This window comes from Pangasianodon hypophthalmus, chromosome 13, assembly GCF_027358585.1.
Source record: "Pangasianodon hypophthalmus isolate fPanHyp1 chromosome 13, fPanHyp1.pri, whole genome shotgun sequence".
NCBI classification, from domain to species: Eukaryota; Metazoa; Chordata; class Actinopteri; order Siluriformes; family Pangasiidae; genus Pangasianodon; species Pangasianodon hypophthalmus.
The window spans coordinates 13,969,101-13,986,268 of NC_069722.1; the positions used below are offsets into that span (position 1 = coordinate 13,969,101).

General features: G+C 39.3%; 1 protein-coding gene across 1 annotated transcript; it reads left to right on the forward strand.

The window, feature by feature from the left end:
* Positions 1-1,484: 1,484 nt before the first annotated feature.
* cdr2l (cerebellar degeneration-related protein 2-like) lies at positions 1,485-17,058 on the forward strand. Its single transcript, XM_026917057.3, has 6 exons — positions 1,485-1,569; positions 1,994-2,136; positions 10,713-10,825; positions 13,678-13,826; positions 14,895-15,059; positions 15,729-17,058. Exons 2-6 carry the CDS (start codon positions 2,058-2,060, stop codon positions 16,609-16,611), a joined length of 1,389 nt encoding a protein of 462 aa, XP_026772858.1. The 5' UTR covers positions 1,485-1,569; positions 1,994-2,057; the 3' UTR covers positions 16,612-17,058.
* Positions 17,059-17,168: the final 110 nt, after the last annotated feature.

Below are 17,168 nucleotides of genomic sequence, written 5' to 3' on the forward strand. Positions count from 1 at the left end.
GTTTATAGTTTAATGTTGTGGAACGTCCAAGAAGTTAGGTCCCGTTCTCACCTATGTAATGGCTGCGATAAACAGTTGTTATTCATCAGCCTCTCTCTCTATCTTTAAAAATGCTGCCTGACATTTTACCGAGAAACAAGAAAGCATAAACTCCTCTGTCCTGAAAACTTTCCTGGGAAAGAGCTGGGAAACTTTGCTTGTTACAAAGCACTTACAATCAAGACCCCTGCCATAAATGTTAAATAATGTCTCTACATCAATGATTGTATGTTTTACTTTGTTAAACAAAACATTTTTAAAAAAATCTATTATTATTAGTCTCTTATGTGGAGAGTCTGCCATAGATGTCCCTGTGTACTAGTGGTTACTATAGAAGCAATAATGTAATACAGGGTGTCCCAAAAGTCTCCATTCATAGGGGACTATGTAAGCCAGCACCACGTCGACTGTGCCTTCATCAGTGGGTGTTCCTGGAAGTCCACGTCTTGGTTGGTCTGCAACACTTTCAGTCTTTTTGAATTTGTTAATAAGTTTGGCAGCAGTGTCATGTGTAATGTGTTTGCCATGTTTCATGTTAAAGTCCATCGCAGCAGCTTCCTGATCCAGCCATGAGAATGATTGTCAAAGGCATTCTTAAAGGCTATCTATCTATCTATCTATCTATCTATCTATATTCGCTCCCCAGACACATCAGTGAGCCTTGGGAGCCCATGACCCTGTCACCGGTTCACCGGTTATCCTTCTTTGGACCACTTTTGGTAGGTACTAACCACTGCATACTGGGAACACCCTACAAGATGGAGATGATCTGATCCAATCGTCTAGTCATCACAATCTGGCCCTTGTCAAAGTCACTCAGATCCTTACACTTGCCCATTTTTCCTGCTTCCAACACATCAACTTCGAGAACTGACTGTTCACTTGCTGCCTAATATCCCACTCCATGACACGTGCCATTGTAACGAGATAATCAATGTTATTCACTTCACCTGTCAGGGGTTTTAATGTTATGTATATATATATATATATATATATATATATACATATATATATATATATATATATATATATATATATATATATATATATATATATATATAAGCTAAATATGAAAAATTTTGGAAGACATTTTGCTAAAAAGTGTTAATTTCCTCGATGGAACAGCGCATTAATATTCAACCTATCTTCTTTTTCCAGCCGGAACTACTTTCCGAGCTGTTGTATAAAAATAAAGCACACCTTCTGACCAATCAGATTCGAGCATTCAACATGGCCGTGTAATTAACATAATTCCTTACTTAACCAACACTATTAAGTTTGGAGAAGTCAGAAGCACTGTGGTATACACAGAAATGATCTAAATTCATCAGTTTTCATGGGAAAATGCATTCAGATATTGCTTGCAGAAAAATGTTCACATTGAAAGCAGAAACAAACCCCGCGTGCCTGAAAGCGGTCAATCTGGCAACACGTGCAGCAGCAGTAGCAGCAGCGAGGACCGGAGCCAGCCACCTCACCATCTGCACGAGCCGAACGGGATGTCGGGAAGTCGACAAAGAGGACGGGGAGGTGATGTCGGCGCTTAGCACTGGAGTGGGAGGGGCTGAGTTTTGACAAAACTAGATGCCAAATGCAGAAGAATAGATTTCTTGCAAAAACAGCACCGATGTGTGCACTTGACTGAGAAGCAGCACTGTTTGCTGTTGCATTATTATTATTATTATTATTAGTATTAGTATTGTTATTATTTTTGCTGCAGATAAACGTGCTGATGTCAGTGTGCTAGCTGTCAGCTGCGGACAATTCGCCTGCTTTTGTCATTCATCGCTCTCTGGCGCTCATGAAGAGCTGATCAGTCTCTTTCTGTTGTGCCATCACTACCATCACTGCTTTAAACAATGTCCAGGCTTTAAAAAAGAAAAAGTCCACATTGCTTGCATGTGTATGCATATTTTTTAAATTTCTATTTTTTTTAAAAATCACCCTCCTCCAGCTTCATCCTGATCAGTGCAGAAGAAGCTGGTGAAGATCATCTGCTGCTGTAGGAGAAGTGCCTGATGCTCAGATCCAGCAGGATGGAGGAGTTTGTGACTGAAGAGGACGAGCCATGGTACGACCAGAGAGACCTGGAGCAGGGTGAGTCCATGATGCACCATCAAACAGCTGTCTAACAACAACAGCTGCATCAGACATGGAGTTAACAGCAATAGAAATAATAGTAGGATTATACAAAGGCTTTAATAATGGCCTGCTCTGCTGATGTCATCGGATAAGGATGTATATGAGCTATGGAGCTGAAGTGAAGGTGGAGGATTGAACCCATCATTTAGGTCATGATATAATGAATACAGCTTATAATATGATTTTGACAATTGAAAATGATCAGTAGTATGTCCTCTTCCTCAAAGCCAGCTAGTCACTTGGTTGTATCTGAGCACGGGAATAAAGTGCTGCGTAAGCCATTTTAAGCGAATGTACAAATACTGGGTTTAATCCTTTAACAACCCTAAATGATTTCTTCACAAAACATATAAAACCAAAATTAATTACACATCTTCCCTGATCTTAAATCTTTTAACATGTTTTCCGAGATTCACTTGTCACATTGGCGTATTTTCTTTGTCTTTGAATTCTCAAATCTGATTGGTCAGACTGTGGAAGGAGTCTCCAGTGTCAACGCTTTGTAACAGTAAGTGTTCGTCCATGGGAAAGTCTTCAGGCCTGAGCACTTTGTGCTTGAAATACAGTTGAATGCAGTTGAAAAACTGTTTTTTTTTAATTATTAATTTCAAAACAGAAATAAAAGAGGCTGTTAAGAGAACAGCTATTTATAGTTGCTATAACATAAGTGATAACTTGCCTCATGGATGTTCTACAACATTAAATGTAACTATAAATGGTCAAAAAAGCATGACATCATTCATTAATTCAATAAAAATATTAATAGTTGGCAAATCACCGTGGTACAGTACAAGTGGAATAAATGACTTCTGGGCTTGCTGTTATAGGAAAATAATCCACTCCAGGGTGGTAATGACATCACAGCAGCCCATCGTTACTTTTTTTTTTTCCATGACAGGATGCCATATTGTGATTTTTTTCCCTTACTTATTCATTCACACTTTTAGTTATTTTGATTTTTATCTACAGGATATGCATCACTCTGTTCACCCTTCTTTTCCTCATCATGGCTCAGAGTGTAGACAATTCATTTTCAATCATCTCTGCAGAGAGGAACAAATCCACAAATTCATCTGTGTGTGTGTGTGTGTGTGTGTGTGTGAAATAGTGCTTAGTATGATGTTTTTGCCCTTTTCTGACCTTTGAGCAAGTATTTTTGGCACTATGTATATTGTTGAGTGGAAGAATGTGCATTTGCAGGCATTTTCCAAGGTCTTCCTCAACACCATTTAATGAAATGGTGAGTTTAGTTAATCTAACAGTGTGTTAGGAACTGGAAACATGAAACTGATCTGTGGGAAGTGAGAAGGAATGTGCAGGGAGGGAATTCTCACCATTTGTGGCTGAATGGCGACGTGGAACTTGGATTTGCACAGAGAGTTCTTGGCTCAGAGTGATTGTAAAGGAGTTGAGAGAGGTCTCAAGTTGCTTCCAACAATGATAACAATTCAAGAACAATCAAACAGACCTTAATGCTATTCATTGCTATATGCTATCTTTACCTACGTTTTTCAGCAGAGACAATTACATCAACAATTTAATTTTCTTTCTTTCACTTCCTCAGTATTGATTGTATTGATGTAACTGCAGTGACTTCAGGTCGGGAATAAAGACGCTACAGCATTTACAGCTCTGACATGTAAAAGTAAGAAGCTAGCTTTACTACATGGTGAAACTGCACATTTAGATGTTGAGTAGAGCCAGATCTTATCAGTTCCGTTGTATCTGATGCACACTGCTGCAAATGGATTGGTGCCTACTGCACATACACACAAATGGTTTCCTATTACGAGAATTTCTTATTGATCTGCCTCTGTAAACAGTCAATCAAGAGAGGATTGGTGGTTCTAGTGCCTACAGAGAAAAGCCAGATAATTACAGATCAAAACCCACTGGTGCTAGATATCAGGGATTTCTCTCAGTTAGTAGCCTGAGACTCCCATCCCTGGTGCTGTAGTACCCATAAACCTATTATTTTCACCTGATCCAACTAATCAGCAAATTGACAGGTTCTTCCTGGGCATCTTAGTTCAAGGAACACGCTAACGTTCAGGGCAGGAGTACTCCAGGGTTAGACTTCGTAGACTCTCAGAGGATGACCTGAAACATGGGCCAGTTCATAGAATTACACTGGAGCTGCATTCAACTTAACTTGGAAGCGGGAAGTCTAAACTTGGAATTACGCAACGTTCAAGCTTGCCGCATTCAAGCGACAAAGTAAGGAAAAACAAGGTGTGTGTTTTGTTAGCAACCAGCTAGCCAGCTTTCTTGAGTTTATGATGTATTTACGTTCTCAAAACAGCAAGCTATATGGTCAGCGTTAACGTAAACAGTATTATAATAGTCATTTAATGTAGTGAAGTGATATTTATTTACTGTTGGCGGTGTAAGCAGCCATGTTGACACAATGTCATTGGCTGAACTCAGGGTTGAGGATACCTTCCTGAAGTTTCATTATTTTTTTTAGGTGGAATTCAGAAATTCGGAGTTACGAGCTTTACGAGCTCGAACGCAGCATTATCCAGTGACCTACCAGAACTGTGCGATAGGGACTATAATACGATATTGTACTTATATAGCTAGTTATTGTAATTGCGACAGCAAAAACACACTTGATGTAAAATCGGTGTGTGTTATTTAGACTAGGCTTGTTTGCAGTGGTCAGGCTGGCCTGAATCATTTGAATACATTGCGTTGTCTTTACCTTTACCTTTACTCCTTATATAAGTGCACTGTATAGGCAATGAAATAATGCTTTCTCCACCCTATGTAGTGCAAATTGTGAGTCATTTGTCATTCACAGAAACATAGATGACTTCCAGGTTGTAATGTAACCTAAATATGGTACTTATCATGATAACCGTTGATCAGAAACGCAAGTCTGTTGACGTGTATCCCTCATGGTCAATCTACAGGGTGTCCTAAAAGTATCTATACATAGGGGAAATTAACAATTTTTTAGCAAAATGTCTTCCGAAATTTTTCAGTTTATAGTTTATATTATTTTTTTTCAGGTAGCCTTTAAGAATGCCTTTGACAAAAGAAGAACGTTGCGATGGACATGCAGTTACATGCATAACACCAGATGTGTTAACACATGTTCATCATGAGTGGTAGAGACGACTCCGTGTGTGTTTACAAAGAAATGGCAATCATGTAGAGGATGTTTTGTATATAAAGTTACATTTAGCTAAAATGTGTTAACTTCCCCTATGTATTGAGACTTTACTGAGACACCCTGTATTACATCTTGTATACTACCCCAAAATTAAATGCATAATTATTAAGAAAAGAAAGCATAAAAGTATAATTTGGGGATCTGAAGTTGTCATTGTCGTCAACAACGAAGAGTGTTGTTATTTCACAGCTACTGAAATGGGTATGATTTCTTAAGGCCTTCCCCAAACTGAATTTGGGATTCTTTCTTATAAAATAATGTTCACAAGGGCTGTGACAAGCCAAAAAAACCTCCAAGCTTACATGCTTTCATACTCTCTGCGGTTTGGTTACGACTTCAATTATGAATGCTCCAGTCACAAGCTTTAATGCGTACATTGTTCGTCCATGGAGTTTGACAAGCTTGCGTGTGCATGAAAGGATAAGAAAAGCCTCTGCTTTTCTTAAAACATCTGTGGTGGTAAACAGGCTATTTTTATATATATGAGTGCGTTTTTTTTTTTTTATTATTTTAACCACGATTTATATATTACATCACAGATGCAGTAATTGTTTAGACTTGTATGTTATTGACTTCATGTGTGATAAAAGTTGTTGCAAAAATACCTCTTGGTGTTATTTCATATGCATAGCTAAATACAGTTCATCACTGGTGTACACTATTAATACATCGTAACTGCAAATATATTTTGAACTGCAGTAGCAAATATAAAATTAAAACTGCATTTAATTGAAAGTAAATATCATTGTTTAAAGGGGAGGGTGAGTACTGGGGTACGTGGCTGGAAACACCGACAGATATTCAAAGCCTATCAATTGCTGTTCGGGTCAGCCCTACAGGATACTCGCCACACAAAGACGCAATTGCATATTGTAGCGTTGCTACTGCGCAGGCCAGTAATATGACAGTAGAGCATGTGTAGCCCCATGACCACCATGCAAATGTTTCCTGAGGTTTGTTCATCAGAGGAAAGAGAGATAGAAGGTGGATTATGTAGCCATTCGTGTAGCCTCCATCTTCTCCCACTTCCTCTCTGGCTGCACTATATTTGATTAACTGTTATTAAGCCTGGGATGATGATGATCTAGATGGTGAGGGGGAAGTGTTATAGCTCCGTTTGTAACCAGCAGACACTCCAACAGCCCTCTCAGTAAGAGCTCAAGAACATGAGATGTATACTGATGTCTGAAGACTAAATATATGAGCGTATATGATGTATATTCTTGTATTCTTTTTTGTTTTTTTATACATATACATTGGTTGTAGAAGAAGATCAAGCTCACAGTACATTTCCTACTAGATGTTTTACAATGAGGTCTTTAATATGGGTTAATTAATTGAACTGTATGCAGAATTCATTTATACTTTACTATTATATGGTTCTATCTCCCACTGATTCTTAACACAGATAGACCCTTATTTATACTAAGGTCATGATATGTCTGTTGAGCAATAGCTAAAATATTCTAAACTTGTAGAATGTTCTTTTGTTGTTGTTGGGTTTTCACAGTGAATATGTATGTGCTTGTTCTGCTTTTATTGCGGTGCTTTGCTGTATAAACACACACTCACTGTCCACTTTATTAGGTACACCTGCACATTCATGCAGTTATCTAATCAACTAATCATGTGGCAGCAGCACAATGCAAAAAAACATGCAGATACAAGTCAAGAGGTTCTGTTATGTTCACATCAAACATCAGAATGAAGAAAATGTATGATCTCTGTGACTTTGACCGTGGCATGAGTGTTGGTACCAGAAGGGCTGGTTTGAGTATTTCAGAAACTGCTGATCTCCTGGGATTTTCACACACAACAGTCTCTAGAGTTTACACAGAATGGTGCAAAAAACAAAAAAACATTGAGTGAGCGACAGTTTTGTGGGTGGAAATGCCTTTTTGTTAAGAAAGGGCAGAGGCACAGGTTCATCAAACAGGACAGTTGAAGATTGGAAAAAGATCAAGTGATTTTTTTTCCCCCCTAATTTTCAACTGTCCAGTTTGGGTGAGTCTGTGCTCATGATAGCCTCAGATTCTTGTTCTTGCCTGACAGGAGTGGAACCTGATGTGGTCGTCTGCTGTTGTAGCCCATCCACCTCAAGGTTTTATGTGTTGTGCATTCTGAGATTCTTTTCTGCTCACCACGGTTGTAAAGAGTGATTATTTGAGTTACAATATATAGGCTTGCTGTCAGCTCAGACCAGTCTGGTCATTCTCCTCTGATCTCTCTCATCAACAAGATGTTTCAGCCTGCACACCCTCCACTCACAGGATGTTTTTTGTTTTTTCACACCATTCTGTGGAAATTCTAGAGACTGTTGTGTGTGAAAATGCCAAGAAATTAACAGTATCAACCAGCCCGTCTGGCCCCAGCGACCATGCCACAGTTAAAGTCACAGAGATCACACTTTTTCACCATTCACATGTTTGCATTGTGCTGCTGCCACATGGTTGGCTGATTAGATAACTGCATGAACGTGCAGGTGTACAGGTGTTCCTAATAAAGTGGATGTTGTGTGTATATGCATAAGCACATAAGCATTTAGTGTAAATCATGCCTAAATGTGGCACTTGAGCTACATGGACATGCAGTGCTTTCTTCTTAACTCAAAAATGACTTATGAAAGGTTTTTTTTAGGCAAAATCACTTTTTAAATTTTTCAACACATTATTCTAATAATATTTGAATATGCAGACTGCCACCTACAAACATGTAAAATGATATGCATGATACAAAATATTAAACACTGTGTGCTAGGCAGAATAAGTACACTTTAAACACGTTACGCCACCACAAACCATTACATTCCACTTTTAAATTTTATCTGATTTCACAATATCCTTGTGAGGTGGTGAGTTAACAAGCTAACTGTCTCCATAATATACACCCACAAAGCGTTTGTTCCTGCTCTGTATTTCAAGCATTGCAGCTGTAATTAAAGTTTAATCAAATGCAAATATGACCTTGGTTGCTGCTTCCCTTTCAAAGCTCAATCACTGAGACAAACCGCTGTATGAGAGGTAGCAAGAAGTCTCAGTTTTTACAGGCATGCGGGAAAAATTCTCTTATTTTCACAGCAACGATACTGAATGGCAGTGAGATAGCAATGACACAGTGGTACACGATGAATTTAACATGCGCAGTAATCATCAGTGTTGTCGTTCATTGTAATTCTTATTGAAAATGTGACGTGTTAAGCAAACATCCTGCTAGTATCCAGTGTTTGAGTTATAACAAAACTCACATATCACTCTTGTTCGTGTGTAACATTACAGGCCTACTGCACTGATGAATCTCATTTAAAAGCAAATTTCTATATAGACGATGACCTACATAGTCTCCTTCTTCACATGATGACTTGAATAAATGTTTCTTGAGAGTCTACATCCTGAGGCCAATGATGTGCTACTGCTGCTGTCAGATATCCGCTAAAATACGGATATGAAAACTGGTGAATGTGTCCAAGTCAAATTTATTTTTTAAAGATACGTACACACTTGGGCGGCACAGTGGTACATGCAAAAGTCTGGTTACTGAGTTTTGCGTACTGTAGGTACACTGGTTTCCCAGAAACCTGGATGTAGGTAAATATGACTTGGTAGTTGAATTGGTAGTGCCCTGTGATGGATCCTGGATGTATTCCTGCCTTGTGCCCAGTCTTTCCAGGATAGGCTCCAGATCCACCACAGCCTTGAGCAGGATAATGCGGTTACTGAAGAGGAATGAATGAATAAACAGTGTGGCCTCGTGTGTGTTTTTGCAGATAACTGGCTGGAAGATTTGGGTCTCACAAGCCTGCCTGAGAATTTGAACTTCTGTCACTGTATACTAGCCTCTAGCTGTTTGTCATGTGATATTGATGGTCTCTAAAGCTCTTCCACTCCTCTCAGTCTGTCCCAGCAGTTTGCCTATATCTTTATGCCTTTGTGAGGAATTTAAAAAATGACAGAACAAAAGAGCTGTGTCTTCACTGAAAAGAGAGGGGGAAGGGAGAAGACTTTTTCTTCCTTGTGTGTGCAGTGAATTGTCTCCTTGGTAAGACGTATCCTGCATGGTCTCCAGCCTGGAGACCTCAGGGAACCTTTCAGCAAACAAACAGCTGGTATGTTGTGTCCCTGTTCTCATGTATGATTTATATTTGGATACGTTACTGTATGGTGCTATGTTACCATATGTTTTCTAGTATTGCTGACACCAATGGTTTCATGATTCATTGTTGCATTCATACCCATACAATGGAGGTCAATTTTTCTGACCCTGTTAAGTCTCCCCTGTACAGTATATATTTATCTCCTTCACAGTCCCTGTGGATGCTAGCAAACCAGCAGAAGTGTGTTCTGTGCAGTCTATGTTGTGTAGGGAGGAACTGCTGTAGCTTTATGTTAGATGGTCTCCAGTGACGGAGAGAGAAAATTAATTTGAAAAAAGAAAACAAAACAGCCAGAGTGCAGCATATAATGGTACAAATACAAAGGTATTGATGTATATCATCGTATAATTAAATACCCCGATATTTATTGACTGATAGTTTTAACGAAATAAATAACGAAACCAAACAGACTCTCACATTTATATTGTCCTTGGAATCCAATTTCTTGGATTTAAAGGACATTATAAATGTGGACGAACCAAAAAGAAACTTAAGTTGCTGTTAACCAACACTGAATGAACACCTCTTCTATTTTTATGAATTAAAACATATCACATTTTGCATTGTTTGTGATAAGCGCTAATACCTTCTCCACACATGCCGCGAGTATCCTTCAGTGCCGACATAGGACAGGTCCACACAGTCATTAGTTTTATCATTTTGACAAAGTTTTTTCTCTGTAACACTGGTTACATATGTAACGTTCATTCTATGAACCTGGATTTACATTGTTTACATTTACAGAAAAAGTATCCAGGTGACTCTGTTGGTCCCTGGCAGTTAGAAGGGGTGATACAGAACACCTCATCCATTGACTCATGTGTCAGTATGTTGTGTCCTCACTGTGCTGGTATTATGGTAAGGACAAAATTCTTACCGTAAAAATTACAATTGGTGTATCGGATCAACCGTACCTCCCCCACCCCTTGTTTTTACACGTGCAGTACGTTCTACATGTTCGTCTGCAAACGTTGAAAAAAATGTTGAAAATGATATTACAGTGACAACAAGTAAATACAAAAAAGCTACTGTGGTCAACAATGTGTCATGCTAGTAGGGCCTACTAGCAAACTTATCTTTAGCAAGATCATTTATACTCTCATTGAGCTTCACGTTTTACGGTTTCCTGAGCAACTGCAGCTGCCCCTTTCCTTTATGTTCATGGTTCCCTCATGTTGTCTGTCTTTGTTTGCTCTCTCTCAGATCTGCACTTGGCAGCAGAGCTAGGGAAGACCCTTCTGGAACGCAATAAGGAGCTGGAGGACTCGCTGCAGCAGATGTACATCACCAATGAAGAGCAGGTGCAGGAGATTGAGGTACGGCCCCCATCCATTTGATGCGAAGATACCTCACGCTGTGTGCGTAAGACACTTTATACATTGACTTGGCCACAAAATGTCCGCAGACTTTGAGAGGATTTCTCCCAACAGTGACCATTGTTGGGTCTTGGCATGAGGCCAGAGGAGAGTAGTGTAAGCTATGCTGGGAAATAAGAGTATTGTGGGAGTGTGTGGGTGTTGGGGGGAGCCTGCTGCTTGCCTGTCACGTTGCCAGATTTGCCAGTCTCTGCTGTACAAAGACGATTACAGAGAAGAAGACAATAGAGTGTACTGTTTTAAGGATGAATTTAGTCAGTTGTTCACACTTTATACGGTATTTTACAGTGACGTGCATAGTCCCATCACCCTCTGTTTATGTGTACTCTACTCCCTCCATCAGTCATGCAGCGGCATTGCAGATCTACCAGACTTTACGCATATGCTTATAAAAGTATCAGTAAAATATGCCAAAAGAGCAGTCTTCTTTTCTTCCCCTAATAAAAATGGCAGATTTGCTGATCAGCGTACAAATCTGGAATAATCGAAAATTGTGTATATGTTTTGAGCTCTCCGGGTAATAACTGACACTCCTGGAAGCCCCACCCCCTTCCCTCAGATCACATCAGTAATGTTATGACCTGTGCATTCTTCTGAACTTGAAAAGTGCATTTTGAGTTCATATCAATGTAAATTTGACTTGGCTAGCATTACACATGTACATGTACCGTCCCTCCGAAAGTATTGGAATGGCAAGGCCGTTTTTGCTATAAAATGAAGACATTTGGGTTTGAGATCAAAAGATGAATATGAGACGATAGATCAGAATTTCAGTGAAATTTCAAAATGTCCTGATATTTACATCTAGTTGTGTTAAACAACTTAGAACATGACAACTTTGGTGGCAGACCACCCAATTTTTAGGTGAGCAAAAGAATAGGATAGTCAGATAGTCTTAAAGTAAAATAAAGTAAATGACACTTAATATTTGGTTGCATATCCCTTACTTGTAACAACTGCATCAAGCCGGCGACCCACTGACATTACTATGGATTCCACAAGCTGAAGTTCTGATCTATCCTCTCATATTCATCTTTTTTATCTCAAACCCAAATGTCTTCAGTGTATAGCAGAAACAAAAGAATTGGCCTTGTTGTTCCAATACTTTTGGAAGAGACTGTATGTAGTTAATAATAGTCAACTATATTTATTAGAGATGCACCATAAACTTGGCCACTGATTATTTCTCTTTGAGGTTGGCAGGTCTGCCATTGTTTTAAAAATGGTGTACACTTACTAGTCTATGGAGATAGAATAGTCTCAAAATGAATACATTTCTAAAATGCGACTCACAAATGCGTACTCTAATTCACATTCACAAAAAACGTTAATATATTCGCAAACAGTAATCCACACATTCATAACCTTATTCATATTCACAAAATACGATTTACAAATGCATAAATAAATTTACATTCACAAAGTACGATTCACAAATGCAAAACACAATTCATAAATACACAGGTGTGTTTGTAAATTTCTGAATGTTTTTATGAATTATTTGTTGAATCTGCATTTGCAAATCATCACATGTGTATATTGCTTTGGATTTGTGTGTGCCTATACTGAGACTTATGCCAGGCTCCAATTCACAAAATAGTGTTGTTTTTTTTTTTTTTAAAGGATGTTTGCTTTAGCCAATCAGATGTGAATTTTCAGTCCAGCCAATCATAATACGCTTTGTTCAATGCTTGGGCTCAAGAAGCATAACTTTGTGTGTCTGCTGCGCAGTGTGCCTTAATTAGTGCACAGATGGTGGCTGATAACAAACTTCACATGTAAGTTATGCAGTTTTTTAATGATGAAGTGTGGCATTTTCAAGGCTAGATATTGTAAAAACCAGGGTAGGAAAGTTACATGTTAGCTTTATGTTAGTAGCTTGGTTATGAAAACATAATGATAAATCTTTCAGCTTATCATTTAATATAAAGATTCCTTGCTATATTTCATGTTACAATATCTAGCCTTGCAAATGCCATACTTCATTATCAAAAGCTGCATCGATTACACGTGAAGTCCGTTATCAGCCACTATCAGAGTTATCAGAGTTTTCAGATGTAAAAACTCGTATCTGATTGGCCTTTAAAAAAACAAAAAAACGCTAATTTGTGAATTGGAGCCTGGCAGGAAAGTCTCAGTATAGGCACACACAAATCCAAAGCAATATACACGCGTGATGATTTGCAAATGCAGATTCTACAATTAATTCATAAATATAAAAACATTTAGAAATTTACAAACACACTTGCATATTTATGAATTGTGTTTAGAATTTGTGAATCATACTTTGTGAATGTAAATTTATTTATGCATTTGTAAATTGTATTTTGTGAATATGGATTAGGTTAAGAATGAGTGAATTGCTGTTTGCGAATACATTCCTGTTTTTGTGAATGTGAATTAGTGTATACATGTGTGAATCGGATTTAATAAATATATCCATTTTGAGACTATTCTATCTCCATACTAGTCTCTTTATTAGATGCACCTACCCTGCTGATGTACTTTTCACAACCTAACAGTGACTGTTGCAGTGTTTAAGAATCCCAGCAATGTAATGGCACCACATACACTACCACTGCATGCCTGAGTGTATATATATTTCACTGTTAAAAAATACTGATCTTATTTTCATAATATTAAGTATATAGTATAGACTGTGAGATTAAGAATTGAAAGTGGTAAATTTAAAAGGCAAAGAAAGGATTAAACACATTGCAGTTTCCCTTTCTTGGACAGGCAGAAGGAATTGGTAAGGCAGAGTGTTTTATCATATGTATCGTCCCCGCCAGTACTTGTCCAAGCAAGTGGAGATGTTACGGGAGATGAATGAGCAGCATGCAAAAGTCTATGAGCAGTTGGACGTGACAGCTCGAGAGCTTGAGATCACCAATGAGAAGCTGGTGTTGGAAAGCAAGGCTTCACATCAGAAAATAGACAGGTGAGTACCTGTAATTTGTGAAATTCATTGCGGGTGCACATAACAACCTACAAATCCATCACCTCGTACAATTTCATAATCATAACTTGACCCTCATATAATAATTACATGGCTAGAGCCTTATCCTGCTACTTTGACAGAGTACATTTTCTTATCAGAGCAATACTCCTGGTTAAGTGAATGTTTTTAACAGTTGCTTTGCCAGCTGGTTGCAGTTGCTAGTATGCAATTTGGGATGTAGCCTTTCAGCTCTCCTGGAATATGAATGACTTTTGACCACTCATTGCATTGTGTTGTGTCACTGCAATTGTGTAATGAATTGTGCACAACAGAGAAATTGCATCACTACCACTGCTATTGTACTACTTCATGTGCCATTCTTACCAAAGCCTGGCGTTTAATATATTTTTAAATTTAGCTCCAGAGCACATACGGAGCTGGCACCCGTGGCCTTCTTGTATACTCAATATCAGAGGCCAGGATCAAACTTCAGGCACCCATTTGCCATCTACAGCACATGCTGCATTATTTAGCTTGGCAGTTTACACTGGGCTATGAATAGACAACATCCAACAGAACCCACTACTGATACAGTACATGCAGGTTAATACAGAAATTGACAAATGAATCAAATGAATATTGTGTTTATAGTATATAAAATGGATTATTCTGACATCTGATTGTAGCCAAACCCTACTTAACTGTTGACTTGTTGACCATTTTTTACTCTCCAGCTATGGTATTCTTTCATTTCTACAAAATCAGTGAGAACATATTCAAGCTCTATAATGCAGTTTTCATAGATCTGCTCTTAAAATTTATTATTTTGTTGGTTAACCTAAGTATGAAATGTATGACTTGTCTATAAAAGTCTAAATATGACATTCTGTTAAGTTTTGTGAAGATACAGTGAGTTGCTCTAAGCAGACAGATTAAACTTGCTACTGGTTTACATCAAGGTACTATGTGTATCTACTATTTAACATACAGCAAACACACATCCCTGACTTAGTCATTAAAAATTAGCAGTCAGTAGGTAGTAAACGGAGATAAACTATGGGCACACAGGTTGACGAGCACCATGGAGATGCTGCAGGGCCAGGTGGACACACTGACTGCCCGTGTAGAGGAACTGCGCACACTTGAAGAACTCAGGGTTCGCAGGGAGAAGAAAGAGAGACGAAAAACTGTGCACTCTTTCCCTTGCCTCAAGGAGCTCTGCACCGCACCCAGGTATTACGTCATCTCTGGTTACATGTCTGATTAGATTACAGATATCTAATTTAATTTGCCAGACATTTAGTGGTCAAATTGGCACTAAAACACAACCTAAAAATGTAGAAAAACATTTCTGTAATTTTAGAATGCAGGTATTCTTGGAGTCTTGTAGTAAATGGCTGTTTGAACATGGTACAAAGTCTGTAGTTAAAGCTTTTTAGATCTGGAAATTGCCAGTTGTAAATATTGAAAAAGACATAGATCTTACCTGTTACAATATAGCTTTATTCAAATGCTGTACTATGGATTAATTTGTGTTTGATTTTAGTCTGTATTTAGTTATTAGCAAATTTCCCTCCACTACCCAGGTCTCTGCTATCAAGCAACAGTTCACCCAAGAGGGTGAAGGCTAACACTTGCTTTGTGCTCTATTAGAAAGCACCCTAAATGGTTCCTTGTTTTGTCCCTCTGGGGAACTCTTAATGGTATAGTGGAGGTTTTTCCTTTAAAAAAAAAAAAAGTAGAACTTATTCATAAAATTTACCATCCACTCTTTAGGAAACACATTTTCAACACATGTTGGGCTTTACTGTAACAATTTACACATAAAATTAAGAGTGGAAAACTGTAGTGTAATATGGTCTTATATGGTTTTTGTACCAATTACACTTGTTCCCTTTTCAGGTATGAGGATGGATTCAGGGTGTCTGACCCAGGTAGTGGTGACCTGCAAGAGCGGCGGCCGGCAGATGAAGAAAATGAGCACCTGCGTGCACTGGTTGCGTCTCTCCGTGCAGCTGTATCAGCCGAACGTGGGCGACGGGAGAATGCAGAGCGTGAGTGCACCGCCGTGCTGCAGGAGTTTGAGCGCTTGGAGCAGCGACTTCTGGGTGCCGAGGGTTGCCAACAACGTGTCCATGAGCTGGAGGCAGAGCTGCAGGAGCTACAGCAGCTACGCAAGTCGCGTGCCTGCTTACTGGTTGCTGAGGATGGCCTGGAGCAGACGCTGCTCAGCAGTGCCCCGGAAACAGATACGGTGGAGGATGTTGCAGGTGCAACACAAGAGAGCTCTGGTGAACCCCCAGTACGCAAGAGCTGTAGTGACACAGCACTGGACGTCATCTCAGCGGTAGATGCCTCTGGACGACGCAAGGGCAGCTACGCACTCCATGCCAATGGTGTGCGCAAGCGTGGCATGTCCATCTTGCGTGAAGTGGACGAGCAGTACCATGCATTGCTCGAGAGGTATGAGGAGCTGCTGGGCAAGTGCCGGCGCCATGAAGAGAGTCTGCGCCATGCTGAGGTACAAACTTCACGGCCTGTCTCCAGAGACCCGTCCATGAAGGAGTGTCGTGCAACGGAGGCCGCAACACAGCCAGGCACGCCACCGCAAACACCCTCAACACCTGAGGCCATGGAGGGCATCAGCCGGCAGGTGGAGGCTGTGGACAAGCGGCTGAGCCAGAACACACCTGAGTACAAGGCTCTGTTCAAAGAGATCTTCTCACGCCTGCAGAAGACCAAGACCGACATCAACTCCACCAAAGGGAGGAAAAGTGGGAAATAGCGCTTGGCTTTTTTTGCTCAGAGGAATGCATGGTAGGATCTATTGTTCTACCTCAATTAAGACCACAGTCTTAATTGTTTAATTGGCCAGATCAGATTCAGTAAGCTGGCGTCTGAAAAGGATTCATGCTAGTGCAGAGCTAATGGGTAGAGTAGAATATCGGGGCTTACTTGCCACGTTAGTGCACCTCAGATGAGGACGAGCATTGACAAAGCAGGTCATGTCTGATGGATCTTTCTTTGGTTGTTTGTGTTTTAAGGAAGATTTAAGATTGTTTCTCACTGTTGGTTTTCCTGGAACTTAACCTACTACCAGGGTACCTGTATTTAAAAAAAAAAAAAAAAAAAAGGGCACACCACTGCTTATTCTTCCTATTTCCGTAACTGTATGTAACAACCTCTATTCTGTAATCATCTCTTTCCAATATTAAAGACGCTTTGCTTATAAGGTGGTTTACACATTTATTACTTTGAGAATGGATGAATGAGTGAGTTGATAACAGGATGGTCCTTATGACTTCAACAAAAAATAAATTATAAAATGGTATGTCCACACCA